The sequence below is a fragment of the Leuciscus leuciscus genome (genome assembly GCF_965113295.1).
Source record: "Leuciscus leuciscus genome assembly, chromosome: 14".
Classification (NCBI taxonomy): domain Eukaryota; kingdom Metazoa; phylum Chordata; class Actinopteri; order Cypriniformes; family Leuciscidae; genus Leuciscus; species Leuciscus leuciscus.
Window position 1 is genome coordinate 26,641,018 of NC_138738.1, and position 16,319 is coordinate 26,657,336.

The 16,319-nt window shown below is 35.3% G+C and overlaps 1 protein-coding gene across 5 annotated transcripts; it reads right to left on the minus strand.

Annotated features, from left to right (window-relative positions):
* Positions 1 to 1,758: 1,758 nt before the first annotated feature.
* On the minus strand, positions 1,759 to 14,760 carry rae1 (ribonucleic acid export 1; the record flags this gene model as incomplete). 5 transcript variants are annotated; one of them, XM_082190308.1, is made up of 13 exons in its annotated part: positions 14,177 to 14,758; positions 13,730 to 13,861; positions 13,539 to 13,643; positions 13,249 to 13,341; positions 12,478 to 12,564; positions 12,229 to 12,315; positions 10,635 to 10,706; positions 10,299 to 10,406; positions 7,861 to 7,967; positions 7,710 to 7,785; positions 7,331 to 7,525; positions 4,005 to 4,090; positions 1,759 to 2,148 (listed from the first exon to the last, which is right to left on the minus strand). In XM_082190308.1, coding segments are annotated over exons 2-13 (1,107 nt in total). In that variant the 5' UTR covers positions 13,820 to 13,861; positions 14,177 to 14,758. The 5 variants fall into 5 exon arrangements, with proteins under 5 accessions (XP_082046434.1, XP_082046433.1, XP_082046432.1 ...); XM_082190307.1 differs by lacking the exon at positions 1,759 to 2,148 and having other exon boundaries at positions 4,001 to 4,090; positions 14,250 to 14,760; XM_082190306.1 differs by lacking the exon at positions 1,759 to 2,148 and having other exon boundaries at positions 4,001 to 4,090; positions 14,246 to 14,760.
* Positions 14,761 to 16,319: the final 1,559 nt, after the last annotated feature.

Below are 16,319 nucleotides of genomic sequence, written 5' to 3' on the forward strand. Positions count from 1 at the left end.
CAACTTCCTCCTTGGCAAAAAAGAACAAAGCCTCTTGAATCAAGATGGGCACTTTCTGCACAGCAACAGTGTGGATATAACAGTGCTGAAACAAGGTGGGTTCCTCACAAACCACCCATATGGACACCCCAGGGAAAGTGACCCCACATGTACGCACCGACCCAGCTTGCCCAGCCGAGGCCTTAAATTCACTTTAAAAACATGTCAAATACCAGATGATGCACTTAGTTAAAAAAAAAGAAAAAAAAGTATGGAATATTGGACACCTCATGCACTCAAGCTTTAATTACGTAGCAGGGGCTTCTCAGACTCCGATGCTCAATGACAAAATAACCTTTTAAAATTCATACACTACAGAGTTGAGTATATAGTGCATAAGAACATAGTGTATAAGTGCATAGTGCATCATTTAGAACGCAGCTTGTGACATAAGTAATATGTTTGCATTCACAGTACTCATAGTATTCACAGTACTAGACAAAAAGTCAGAAGTAGTACGTCAGAATTCACAATACTCATAAAAGAGTACTCGTCCCTGGTGACCAACTACTTTCGGCGAGATTCTGAAGTTTGAGTACGATGGACACTTTACTATCCCATGAGGCCACAGAAGAGGATTGTGAATGGCAGTGAACGGCAGTGAACAGTGAAGCGATGTAACTTTCAGAACGATTTTTTTCCAGCTAATCAAAGATAAAAACATTGACAGCCAGTCAGAATCCATCATGCTTTAAGAACTTTAGCATTTAAAGTGGCAGACAACAAAACTGCAGTTCTCGCTTATAATAAACAATGATATTGTTTGTTGGTGTGGATATAGTTGCTGTTATAGTTATCTTTACACTTAAAGTGCCCATATTATGCTTTTTCAAATATTGCCTTTCACTTAATGTGTAATATAACTGTTTGTGAATGTAAAAGGTCTGCAAAGATTTAAAGATCAAAGTGCACAACAAATAAAGTTATTGCCTCCTAAAACAAAGAATCGATTCTGAACTGCCAATAGTCATCAGCAATTCCAGTCTTACTGTTACATATCTATGTAATAATGTAACACATTTGCATAATGCCAGCCTATGGTCTTCATTGGTTGCCCACGAACAACATCTACTTTGACCCGCCCTCAAACACTGTAGTTGTAGCTGAGGACTGGAAGAGCTTGGTCTGTTATGTCAATTAGTCACTGTTTTAGCACTGCAAAACCACTTTGCATGCGCTTTAAAAGGATAAGGACTCGTACTGGAATTGATAAGAAAAAAACGTCGCCATCATTACTGTTCATATCACCGTGTATGCAAGAGTTGAGGTAGCGCCCCAGGTGAAATTCAGAGATGGTAATGGGCATTTCTTTTCCGACACATGCTGAAAGAGTTAGACCAATCACAACAGGGCCATCTGACCCAGAGCAGAGTAGGCTGGTGGAAAGGAGGGGATTGGAGAGACTGAATCTTTGAACAAACCATTTTCAGATTATTTGAGAAATTAGGTGATGTGCAGTGCAATGCATGCATTTTTTTACCTTTGATGCAGCGGCACTTTAACAGATCTTGACAGTCATGAGGGTGTCAGGGAATTCTAAGATGTTTTCCCCCCAGTATGTTGGTTGCACCACTTGACTAACAAGTTTCAGTGGTTGAATTGTTTACAATTAACATTACTGCTTCAAAAGTAAGTTTATGCAAAACTACAAAATTATATTTATGAAAGTCTGCATCATTTTCCCACCTGCAAGACAATAAGACAAGTGCAATGTCAAAATGCAGAGAAAGCTTGAGATAGATTTATTATTGGTTACATAATGTGATTATACACCAAGAAGAGAAAGAAAAGCAAATGGTGAAAATGCATTTCCTTTGCAAGGCAGTATCAAGAAATAAGAGCTGCAAGTAATGAAGAACTTCATGAAGAAGAAAAAAAAAAAAAGGTACATCAATTACACCAGAAATGCTAAAGCATGGCTTCCTTAATCATATCAAAAGCCACTGCTCACATCACCATTGCTTATGAGCAGTTGGCGCCCTTCCGATTGGTCCATAAAAATTACGCATTGCCATGCCTTTGGTCCAGGTGTTAGCCAAATTGAGGTCTCTCTCCCATATTTACACACTAATGCAGGTCTTCCAAGATGTGATGTGAAGCTTGACGAATCTAAAGACAAGGAGGGGCAGGCGTCAGTCAATACAGCATTCTGCTTTTCAAATCAAATTTATTTTTGGTTTTCTTTTCCCCATGAACAAAAGTAAAGTTTTCACATGGTCAAGAGAGGCATAACGCTGAATTATAACATCTTTATTCTCTGACAGGCCAATTCCAATGGCTCCAAGTTTTACAGATCATTCTCTTGTATTAAGAGATTTATCTAATAAGTAGATCAGAGACCAAAATTCATATATATCCTCCTCTGCATATAATATCCACACACAATCATCCAAACACCTGATACTATTCAATTTATCAGCACAAGAAAAGGAACGCAGACAGACTGTTAATGTAATTTTCTTAAATCACACCTTGGTATTGTATTACAGTAAAAATATATTTCAATATTTTTGCTGGAAACAAATGTTTTTTAAAATAAAAAGTGGAGAACTTAAAAAAAATGAAAACATGCAAAGTACTATAAATGCTAAAACTAATACAGTTTCCTTTGCATCCTACTTGAGCATAAACACTGCTGACTTTTTCGTATTTCATGGTATTTTTCAGATCAATGCACTGAACAGATCTGGACATGCTACCACAAAACAGCACAACTGTGTGTGGCTGTACAGTGTCATCAGACCAATCCAGACATCCAACAACAGACGTTTCTTAAGACCAATGGTCTGATTGACTCCCAAACATGTGCGGCAGCATGTCATTATACTGTCTGTCTTGCAAAGCCATCTAACGTTGATCAAATTAAAAGTGCAACACAGATTGATGTAATGACATTTTTTAGACTGAAAACGTTTTCCAGAAAAATTAAGCCATGAAGCCAAAGTCTTGAATAACACACTTCTCTACAGAAGACCAGGAGAAAAATCATTCAAAAGTAAAGCAACCATTACAAATCTTTCCATTTTGTATCTTATGACTTTTCAATTATTTACATAAGATTTTAGTCCTAGACGAACAAATCAGATTTAAGTGCTTAACTCCATGCATAATAATTGAAGCATTAAATTAAAAGTGGAAGTACTGAATCATTCTCTTCAACTCATTATTTGGCTACTGGAGTCACTTATTAGCATACATACCAGTAAAAGAGTCAATACAGAGTTCAGAGTGTGGGCTATGTGAACAAGTGTCAAGTTATTTTTTTTTTTTATCCCAATATGTGCATGGGAAATTCCATACACAATTTTCAAAGCCCATTCTGTGCACGCACACAAGGCCCCAGAAGTTTCAAGAACAGTATTCTTCTGTAAAACAACAATTGAGTGGACAGCTAAAATAAAATATGTTAGCTCATGCTGTACATCCTAATTTCTAGCTTCTTTCATTTTAATAAAACAAATTTTAAATCATACAAGTTATTTTATGTCTCAACTAGAAGTTTGTCGAGGGCTCCTAGCAGCCCTGGCATTCTAACTGAGAACAACTAAAATAAACTGAATTATGAAATAGAATGGAAACATCACAGCTAGATTTATGAATATTACTGCAAAACAAAAAGATTCGTTCCTAGTAAATAGTTACTTTCCTAACATGGTTTTGATTTATATAGTGGCTTTCCACTAGTAAACAAATGATTCACCATTATACTCAATGCGTAATACACTTCAATCCTGAACATTTAATTTTGAACTTAAGTAAAATCTCCTTTCTGTATACCATTTTAAAAACAATTGTGCTCCTTCAGAATTTATCCCACTAAGCCAAGGGCAACTTATTTATCCATCATGAGATACCATAGAACTCAGAAAGCATCACAACTGCACAAAGTCTACGCAAGTCAGAAAGCACACCGGCCCTTGCACAGTGAAAGAAAGTCTCCACAGTAATGGACATCCCGCTCTCACCATTTCTTGTTCCGAGGCTTCAGTTCCTCAGCCGCATTCCTCAAGAAGATGTAATTCTTTTTCTGGGGATTGTAATACTCGTGTCCCTGTCAAACAAAACAGAGGGGGAAAAAAATTAGCAGAGGTCACACTGGTTTTCACTCGAGTTCAGTATTAAGACATAGAACTTACTTTCATCCTTTATCGTAACTGTATCTAAGTAACAAAGACAACACCAAATCATAAAATCAACATTCTAAAGGCCCGTTCACAGTTCATACCAGGAAAACGAATCTACCCATATTTTGAAGAATATGAGTAACCAAACAGGCCCCATTGACTTCCATCGTATGGAAATTAAAAATAAAATAAAAAATCAATGGGGCCCATCAACTGTTTGTTTACCAACATTCTTAAAAATATCTACTTTTGTGTTCAGTAGAAAAAGAAATTCATACAGGTTTGAAACAACTTGAGGGTGAGTAAATGACAATTTAAATTTTTTGGTGAACTACCCATTTAATGACAATTTGTATTCTAATTGCATATTCCCACCTACTGGGCGGTTGTGCACATTTTTTTTAATTATTTTTTTTTAATCTTAAAACAGTTTTTTTATTACTGTGAACGAATTATATTGTTTGTTTAAAGGTGCATTAAGCAACTTTTCATGTTAAAAAAATACCCGTTTTCTAACCCATACATGCTTAAACAATTTCCTGATGGGCTGAATGAGCCCTTCTCTGATCACTGAGATTGTCTCTATAATCCTGTAAGGTAAAATAAATAAGAGGGATTCGGGCCGGAATTTTAGACTGGGCGTGACGTCATGCGCGTTCACGGCACGCTCACCTGGCTGTCTGGCAGGTTTGTGTAGAAACCGCCATTCTCCGTAGAAGATGGATTCTAAGAGACCGGCTTGTAGTTCATTTCAAACACCAACGCAAACTCCACGTAAGATAAAAAAAAGAAAACTTTTGTCCGTGAGCGTGCACACTTCTGGCTGCAGTTTCGCTTGCCGCCAGAGGGGGCATAGTTCTGCAAAAACTCAGAGACTTGCGCAATGCACCTTTAATGCTAAATATATAAAATATACATATAAATAAAAAAAGTAAGATTGAACTAAATCAATACAGTCTGTGCTTGCAAAGATATGGCTGTAAAAAAATATTTTTTATGTTTAGCCATTTTACTTCCACGTTTGTTGTGAAATGTATCACATATCTATTTTATTATAGAAATACATTATATAGACAATGTCCCGTTTTTATTAAAAAACATTTTGAATGAACATTGAAGTGTGAGATGAGAATATAATAAATTAATTATGGAGTAAAATGAAGAAGATGTTATAAGTAAACTAACTCTGACTGGAACAAAAGTTAAAGGGATAGTTCACTTTGAAATTAATTTTTGGTATGTTTTAGCTTACCTCAAGGGCATCCAAGATGTAGGTGTCTTTTTTTCCGCAGTAGTTTCAATTTTGATATTTTTAGGTCAAACCGTTCTTGTCTGTCAGTCATATAATGCAGGTCGATGGTCACTGTCTCAAAACACAAGCACAGAGTCCAAATTAAAACAATTCCCCGTCGTCCAAATTAAACAATTCCCCATCGTAAGTACACATTGATGGCCTAAGACACGAAACGAGCGGTTTGTGTGAGAAAACGAACAGTATTTATATCGTTTTTACCTCTTATACGCAGCCATGTCGAAGTGATCTGATCTGACGTGTACGCAGACTGGTGCATAGATATATACACTAGATGTCGCCTTAAAGACATTCGTTCCAATGAACTGCCGTAGACAAGGCGACATCTAGTGTGTATATATCTATGCACCAGTCTGCGCACACGTCAGATCAGATCACTCGGACATGGCTGCGTATAAGTGGTAAAAACGATATAAATACTTTTCGTTTTCTCACACAAACCGCTCGTTTCGTGTCTTAGGCCATCAATGTGTACTTACGATGGGGAATTGTTTAATTTGGACGACGGGGAATTGTTTTAATTTGGACTCTGTGCATGCTCTTTGAGATAATGACCATAGACCTGCATTATATGACTGACAGACAAGAACGGTTTGACCTAAAAATATCAAAATTGAAACTACTGCGGAAAAAAAGACACCTACATCTTGGATGCCCTTGAGGTAAGCTAAAACATACCAAAAATTAATTTCAAAGTGAACTATCCCTTTAAGGTTATCCACAAACATAACCGGGAATGTCACATAACCTGCTATCTGGAATACCCCCAGATGACATGCCTGTAGCACACACTAATAAACTAAACATTCTTGTGCATTGGTGTGGACGCTTATATAGTTATAGTAATTGATGTGAACATCTAAGGCAATGATGCTAAATGCTGGGATTGAAAAGTCCAGCTGTATTTTATCACTAATTTTTTTCTGTATATGATTAGTCCTTAAAATGCTTAAAAGACGAGGAGCAAGTACAATAGTCGACTTGATTATACAATTGTTTTTTCTGTATCTTTTTGGCCATTGCGTTGTGCCTTACTTGCACTTAAAGGGATGGCTCAGAGTAATTTCAACCTAGGGTCCTTTGCACCATGACCTTGAGCTAGGTTGAAATTACTCTGAACCATCCCTTTAATGTCCTACCATGAAAGCTGCATTAGGGCAGTGTGCCAACAATTCAAAAGACCAACTTCTAAAAATGTGGCTAAAGATCCTTGGATTCTGTTTGATTCCGTTGCACTGTCAAGCTATTTTTGAATACAAGAATGTGTCTTGTGTTAACTACTCATTCAGGCAACCCATAGACTAGTCAATTTTAAACCTATTAAAAGCAAATCCTTTGCAGTCTCTTTCATGAATGCCATATTTTCCAGATCACTTTAGCATTACTGTTCTGTCTCCAATGCAATAATGTTTGCTTTCTAGCTGATAAACCATCACACTGTTGTTGAATTCAATATTATAAAACCAGTTTCAAAGTTAAGCATCCAACCATATGAGACTAAGAGAATCTGGGGCAAACTTAAGAAAGGCGCTGTACTTTTGACATTACATAAAAATTATGGTTCCTAAGCATAAATATTGTATAAATGTATATTTGCCCTTCATATTAAAAATACACTGCTATGAAATTGACCATAGGAGCTTAAGTGAAGCTTAATCTACCAGATATCCTAACTGACAATAATACTATACTAAACATTTTTATACTTTAACAAACAAACCTAAAATCTAATCTAAAGTAAATTATCTGATGTTAGAAAAAACTAAATCAGTTATTTTATTTTACTGTCCAAAACGCTCATATTATTTCTGATGTTTAATAACATACAAATGTTAAATATTACTTGAGAATGTACCTTAGACCAGTCATAGCTGGAGGCGTAGGCAAATATGTTCCCATTGTTATTGAAGCAACAGGCTGTTATTGGTTGATCTAATTGTTCAGAGGTCTTCAGCTTAGTGCGGGCATCTTTATCCCAGAAACTGAAGCGCCCATCAGAGCCTACTGTTGCCAGAGTGCCATGGACAGGGTGAAAGGAGATAGCATTTACCTACAACAGAGAAACAAACAGCATGACCATTTTCAGTTAGCTGAACAACAGGCAAATTAGGCAAAAGGTATTATTTTTTTAATATTGTCTTTGATATAACACTGGCCAGCCTTAGACTAGACGAAATACTCTAGCAAAATTTGCATTGCATTTAAAAAAAGTACTCAAAAACTAGAAAACTCACAGCATAAATATCTTGGGGTGTTGCAGTATTGGTTCCATTTGACCTGTGGCACTTAAAGGTGAAATTGTCCTTGGCTCTGGGTTAAAAGATATATATTAGATAAAAAGATATTCTGTGTTAAATGTATAAAGCAGATCAGATACAGACTTACGGGTTAGGTGGGTTTATGTAGTGAATGGCAACTCGGCCCTCAATGCTGCCCAGTGCAAAACCAGTAGGTTTACTCTGCTTGTCCTTAAATATAGCCACACAGCGGTGCTGTTAAACAAAACACACAAGTTTAATACACTGTTTGCAACAGTATCTGCATTTTGCAGAGAAGAAAGAAACAATATAAAAGGTGAAATGGGCAATAAAACAACACAACAAAAGCAAACATTTTAGAGAAGTTATGCAGGGCAACTACAGAGACTTTGGTGAACTTAAGCAAGAGACTGCCCAAAATTGAAAAATGTTACGACCCAAAAAAAAAAAAAACACCCATAGAAGTACTGTAGACCATAAAGCTTATGTGCTATATTCAAAGTCATCTGAAGCCATACAATAGTATTCCTCACACAAAACTAAAACAACTAAAGTAGTTATCCACCAAAAATCTTAAAATCCTCAAATTTAATTAAAGGATTAGTTCACTTTCAAAATAATTTTTGCTGATAATTTACTCACCCCGATGTCATCCAACATATCCATGTCTTTCTTTCTTCAGTCGAAAAGAAATTAAGGTTTTTCAGGAAAACATTCCAGGATTTTTCTACACAGAATGGACTTCAATGGCAACCAACTATTCCAATGTTCAAAGAAGGTTCAAATGTCTGTCTCAATGCAGCTTCAAAGTCTCGACACGATCCCAGTCGAGAAATAAGGGTCTTATCTAGCGAAACGATCGGTCATTTTCTAAAAAAACAAAAACAATTATACACTTAACCATAAATGCCCGTCTTGTACCATCTCTGAGATGCGCCACGTATTACGTCATCACGTTGGAAAGGTCACGAAATTAAAAAAAAATATATATAATAATAATAATAAAATAAAACAAAGATGTCGGACGATTTTGAAGTTGGAGGAGAAAATGAGATGGAATTTTTCGCCCTTTCCTACCTTTTTGAACCGGAGTACACAGGCAAATAACTTAGATAGATGACGTGACGCGTGACCTTTCCAACGTGATGACGCAATGCGTGGCACATCTCAGAGATGGTACACGACGAGCATTTGTGGTTAAAAAGTATATATCTCATATATACATATATGTTTAGCTAGATAAGACCCTTATTTCTCGACTGGGATCGTGTCGAGACTTTGAAGCTGCATTGAGACAGACATTTGAACCTTCTTTGAACATTGGTATAGTTGGTTGCCATTGAAGTCCATTATATGGAGAAAAATCCTGGAATGTTTTCCTGAAAAACCTTACCGGTAATTTCTTTTCGACTAATGAAAGAAAGACATGGATATCTTGGATGACATCGGGGTGAGTAAATTATCTGCAAAAAAATTTTGGAAAGTGAACAAATCATTTAATTCCTCCATATTTTTAAACTTGGCAAGTAACAGGTGGTTACAAGATATGAGAGAACCAAAAGGTGAGTAATGAATAATGATAATTCACTCAGAGGTTCAAGCATGAAGTGCCAAAACCCTATTGTTATTGTAAGGATTTTTACTATTGGGGGTTCAAGCGCGTAGCCCTGAAACCCTATTGTAATTGTTAATTTCCAAGGATCAGTATTCTCACCTTAAACTGATCGGGCAGACCAAAGAATCAATATTGGTTCATAAAAATGAGAATCGAATAAAATTACCCAGCCCTAGTTACTTCTTAAATGGTGTTAGAAAGCACTAAAATGACACTGACTTTACAGAAAATATAGATTTCAGGATTTCATGTTTTGTGCATTTGTTACATATCACACACACATATGAGTTCTTGGAGTATATTTTAATTGAATTGCCGTGAAATCGCGTTTTCCGGAGACAAAAAAGATGGACAAAAAAGATGGCATATGACCTAATCAATGTACAGTCTTTTTAGATATATTGCAGTATTTATTGCAGTATTTATTTATTGTATATTCACATTACATTGTCACAAAATACAAAATATTTTTATTATTATTATTATTTCTATGCTATAGTAATACATTTCAACAAGGAGAGCAGCTCGCACGGATAATAGTAGAAGATTTCTTACCAAAAAAATACTTTATTTAGAGTTCAAATGCGAAGACAAGGCGTTTTTGATTCACATCGTCATGTGTATTGTATGTTTTCAAATAAAAAAAATTTCATCTTTGCATTTGGCTTCTAAATAAAGTTGTTGTTTTTTGTAAGAAAATTATTATGTGTCCGAGCTCCTCTCCTTGTTGAACTTTGATGTTTTTTGAGCTTACACACCAAAATAATTTAATTACTAACGCCTTCTGTATTTTGCTCGGACGTTTTTTTTTTGCTGTTTTGGGCGTTTTTGCAATGGTAATACCATATTCCCTTTTGTCTTCATAAAATTATATTATAAAATTTGCAGTCATGAATTTTTCTAATCAATTATTTCAAAAATTCAGTGCTTAGAAATTAACTAATACGGACCTGATGCTTCAGAGGCGAATCTATACGTCGAAACTCTGAAGGCTGATTTTCCAACTGGTAAACAATAAGACCACGTTCTGCTGTAGCAACAACAGCCATTGGATATACCTACAAAACAACAGAGATGTGCATAAAATGATTTCAAGAAATAATTTCAGAAAAAATACAGTTTATGTACCATGTACTCAGATGTTAAAATAGAAAGAGGTTCACTTTGCTAGTCAAGTACACACACACAAAATTAACTCAAGCTATCAATTACACTGGAAGAGTGAAAGAAACAGATAACCTTCTAAATTGAAACTATAACAAATAATTCAAATCGCACTCCTTTACCACATCTGCACAGTAACACCTCTCTGGCATCTGCAGGGACATCATGGGGTTTGGGGAACGTGTATCCCAAAACTGTCAAAAAAATAGAGAGGTAGAGAAACAGCTGCCAGAAACTGAGGCTGCAACATTTGGTCAAAGAAATATCATTTTGCGATTTTGTCAGATACTTCACACTGAACTGTGATAAAAAAGGAAAAAAAGTCGGCACACCATGGCTCCAAAAATGTGAAAATTTTATAATAGACTCACACACAGGTGGTAACGTTTCGAGCGCGTAGGCTCTTCGTCAGACAATTAAGAGTTAAACACACCACGCCTTTATACTCACAGGTGACATTAATCTTTGAGAAACTTAAGTGATCTTAAAGAAACGGACGAATATCAAATTCTTCATTTAATCCCCTAGGTGCCATAGTATCTAATGTGTAAATCCAGAAGGTTTTGCGTTTTAGAAGTAAATTATTGATGTCCCCTCCGTGCCGTGGACACTTCACCAATTCTATACCTAGGTATTGTAAGGTAGAAACAGAATGTCTAAAAGTAGCAAAATGCTGAGCGACCGGACTTTTGAAATCTCGATTTCTGATAGCGCAACGATGTTCTGAAATGCGGTTTTTTAAAGATCTACTCGTTTTGCCCACATAGCAAAGGCCACAAGGGCAGCGCAGCATGTAAATTACATTAGTCGTTTTGCACGAAATTGTCACATCAATTGGACATCAATAATTTACTTCTAAAACGCAAAACCTTCTGGATTTACACATTAGATACTATGGCACCTAGGGGATTAAATGGAAGAATTTGATATTCGTCCATTTCTTTAAGATTCGTTCTTGATGATGTTATTTTGGTTTATGCAGGTATCATTATTTAAATGGATAGTAATTTTGTATGTTTACTTTGATTCTCACATTTAATATGCATTTACTTTTGTATTTTTTCCTTTGCCTTTATTTGTTTTTCTGGGTGACATTGGTATTATTATTATTATTATATAATTATTATTTGTATTTTTTTTGGGGGGGGGGGGGGGGGGGGGGGGTGTCACCTGTGAGTGTGTTTAGCTCTTAATTGTCTGACGAAGAGCCTACGCGCTCGAAACGTTACCACCTGTGTGGGAGTCTATTATTAAAAGTTCATATTTTTGGAGCCATGGTGTGCCGACTTTTTTTCCCTTTTTTATTAATTTTCTTGTCGAGCACCCAATTTGAGCAATAAATTGCTTTGGATGTGCATGCTTTTGATCTGATTTTACACTGAACTGTGATACAATTAACTAACAACTACAACTTAAGATACATTGGACTAAAAGAGATCCAAGCACACTTGCAAGCCCAATTTGATGAAAATATTTTTTTTATGATCTTCAGACCAAGACAAACAGAACTGACCAAAAAGAACTGTCACTGGACAATGTTCCACCAAAGGATTGCAGTTTAAATACATCTTGGTCAATAAATTATAAAATATGCGAATGTGAAGAAGTGAATCTGGCATGCTTTTTGTGGTGTAATAAGTTGCACTAGGCCATATGAGGATTTAGACTATATTTCAACTGTGCAGCCCTAAATTCATCAAAGATGGGTTCCAGCACCTTCAGTGTTTTGTCCCAGCTGCCAGTCATAATACAGCTGTAGTTTGGTGCTTTTATCCAGTGAATTGTCTTGATTGGGCCTTCATGCTGGTCAAGGGAAAAAGTTGTAGAGCCTGTTAATCATAATGTAACCAACACAACTGAAATACATATACTTAAAGGTATGGTACGGGCTTTGCTAATAATTGACTTTAATTAGCCCATTATGCAGAAGCATAAGAATATAAAATGAACAAATTAACTTCCTACTTGCGCTATCTGAATGGTCTGATTGCTGTTCAGATCCCACATTTTGGCAGTTTTGTCACAGGATGCTGTAAATACTTTACTGCCATCCTGTTAATACAAAGCACAGAAGCAGAATTGGGTGAGAGGATGTATCATGTCAGTTAGTAATAAAAAGAATATGGAAAATAGGACTCTGTTGGTTCAAGATTCTGACTTCTGACAGGAGTACCAAATTGTATGCAAGGCACAAAAAAAAAAGTCCAACAAACTATCCATTTCTTATTTAGAATAATTAAGAACCTCCATTCAATTTATGAAATCCTAAATGGATTACAACAATTCTTCTGCATTTCAGTAGAACAGTTTAGAGCGAAGTGAAAAAACAAATTCTGTGTAAAATTATATGCCAGCTCTGACCCAAAACCAGAAATAAAGCAAACAAGCATAACAGCCTAGGATTACATGCAGTTTTGATGTCTTTAAATTGTGCAAATGTAATGTCTAATCTGAGTCAGTATTGTGGCTTTTATTGTGTAAATGAAATGCCTAATCTGAGCAACCAGCATGAGAAGTTTGTTTTTGTGCAAATCAGTGCATGTCTTCGTTTTCTGAGATTGTGCACAAGAACGATTTGTGCATTTGCAAAAATGTGTCCAGTGAGTAAGATTCCCATATATTTTTACTTTAAAATAGACTTTATGGTGAATAATGTTGGATGGTTGGAATGTTGGAAGTCTTTAAGATGTTAAAATTACCCACTAATAATTAGGCTATGTGTGCGCATGATCTTACATCACTCCAGCACACATCCAGAACTGGGCCTGTGTGCATCTGCTGGGCTTTAGGGACAGTTTGACCATTATCTTGAACCTCCCAGCACCGCACCTGAGTTAAACAATACATAAGCAAATGTATCAGTTGCAAGCTGAAAGAAGGGTTATTCAACAACTACGAAGATGCAATAACATATTTGTAAGTGGAAATTACAGTCAATGTGGTACAAATATAAAAATACTGACAGAAAGAAACACAAGTGAAAATTTATATTTAGGATAGGAGAAATGACTATGTCAACGGCTTACGTCATTGGCCCACGAGCCTCCGACGAGAAAGTTCCCAGGCATCGTAGGAGGACTGAATGCCAAGCAGCTTATGCTGTCATCGGGTGGCGATGTTACTTCAACATCCTATTAACGACACCTCAATTTAATTAGCATGCACATATAATAATATAAATATAAGATATGTACGGATATTATATTTCTGTATTTACCTTCATTGGATTATGACTATCTGTGGTGGTGGTGCCAAATACACCCGTTCCCGCGGACCCAAAACCCGTGTTCGTCCCGAATAAACTCATTTCAGTCCGTTAAGAGCAGATCAAACAGCAATGAATCAGATCCTATACACAGAACATGCGATATAGTATTAACACGTGACAACAAAGATCATCTACAATACCTAACGTAACACCGATTCAAGTCAATTTAACGGTAACGTTAACAAACGGCTAAGTTACTATTTTGAAGGTGCCTGAAATGAATATCATAGCCAGGTTATAAAAAGCATATTATCATGTTCACGTGCATTAAACCACAAACTGTGCGATGGGTTTTAATAACGTTAGCCTTCAGAAAATACAATTAAATTATAGGCCTGTGCAAGATCTAAATTATTGACAATATGCTATCAAAATATCTTAACCATCTAAACTCACTAACTGCCGCGGAAATATTTGATTACTCCCATAAAACCGGTTCCCGCTTTAGAAACGATACACACATACATACACACACTCTGCGAAAAGCACTTCCGTCGCTCAATTATTTTGGACGTGCTTTGATGACGTCATTCGTTGGTTTCAAAACCGACATCTTTAATTTAAGTTACTTCTTTGTTTAACATCACGGTTAAAGAGCCTGTTAAATATTTAGGTATTTCAATTACCAGAGATTTGAAGGTTAGTTTGGTTTTAGTTTAATTTTGAAAATAAAATGCAAAAAGGCAACAGACTTGAATCAACAAATCTTGAATTGCTGGTTGCAGAGAGATATATATCATTTTTTGGAAGAATTATTTTATCCAAAGTTGAATATTTATCTATATTGATTTATCCTGCTTTTGCTCCCTCTTTAGCTATTATGAAAACAAGTAATCAAATAATTTATGACTTTATCTAGAGGCACAAACCGATTATATATATTTTTTAAATCTGACATTATCAAGTCATATGACCAAGGTGGTTTGAATGTGATTGAATTCGAGTATGAATATTTTGTGACTTTATTTGAAGTGACTTCAAATGTTTTTATGTAACACTGATAGCTTTTGGTATGTTGTGCCTTCAGCTCTGTTTTGTAAATTGGGTGGAATTCACGTTCTTCTCAAATGTGAATTTACCCAAACTCTCAGTGAAACTATCAGCATTCCACCAACAAGTTTTATTATTTTGGAAATTGGCACACACACACACACACACACACACACACACACACACACACACACACACACACACACACACACACACACACACACATAATTGTACACCCCTACAATACTCCTATATGGAATAACAAATATATTTTACATAGAGACGAGGACTGGTTAAGTAGAAATATTTGGTCTGTGCTGGACCTAATGAATGAGAATGGTAACATGGTTCCCTCTCTTATTCGAAAAATTGTGGTAGTCTATATGTTGGTGATTACATATTTTTCTCATGTCATTTTTCTAGCTTCTTTTGGAGAACATTATATTATTGGCAAAATACTTTATACATAAATTTAGATTATTTAAATCCCCTTCATTTGTTTATTATATTCAGAAATGATTTAAAATACTTCTCAGATGCCCTCAGGAAAATGAAAAACCAAAATGCAATAAAACTTTATAATTTGTTTGTATAATACAATCTGTTGTAGTTTTTTTTTTTTTTTCTATTATTATTATTATTATTTCCTTTTTGTGTTGAGCCTTCCATTTTTTCTCTGTATATTGACTGTTTTATGCCATTTTGATGTATTCAGATTTTGTATAAAAATAAAATCTTTCATTTTATTTTACCGTTCCAGTCATATATCGTTTTTTTATAACATTACAAAATTCAGCCAAGAACGAAGATGAAAAAAATAACATAGGATGTAGGTATATTGAGAGATCCCTGAGTAAACTAAAAAAGATAATCCCATACACTTAAATATATAAATAATAATAATAATGGACTGCAGCAGACCCCTGCGTCTCGGCTAAGAATCCTCTCTTATGTGGTGCAACATACAAAAATGTCTCAAAAAGCCGTTTTAATTGCTGCCGCCATAACACTGTCTGGCTACTTGCAAATATCTCACCATAGTCCTTATTGTTTTCTAACAGCATTTTTATGTTCTGAGACCCTGTCCTTCAAGCACTGCTTTGTTCTTACAATGTAAAAAAATAAAAAATAAAAACACTATATGATAAGATAACCATACACCACATATTATCTGTTATAACTGATTTTTATTTTTTTATTTTTTTTATGTTTACCTTTATTTTGCAATTATTTTGTCTAAGCCAGGTGGTTTTATTCTTGCTCTATACACTGAAAAAAATGATTCTGACCCCTTGTAAATGTTACATGTTTTTATCTGGTTAATTTCACTGATTTTAATGTGTTATTTAATCTTTTAATCTAGTATATTTTATTATTAATTTTCAAATTCACTGCCCTTGTTTAAAACAAGGTTAATTTCATTCAATTAAAAGTAATTAGAAAAAAATAAGTTTAATTTAATTTCCATATAGGCCTACACTGTAAAATGAATACGCTATATCTACTCAATAAAATTGTGCAGATTACAAGCAATATTATTAATTAAATT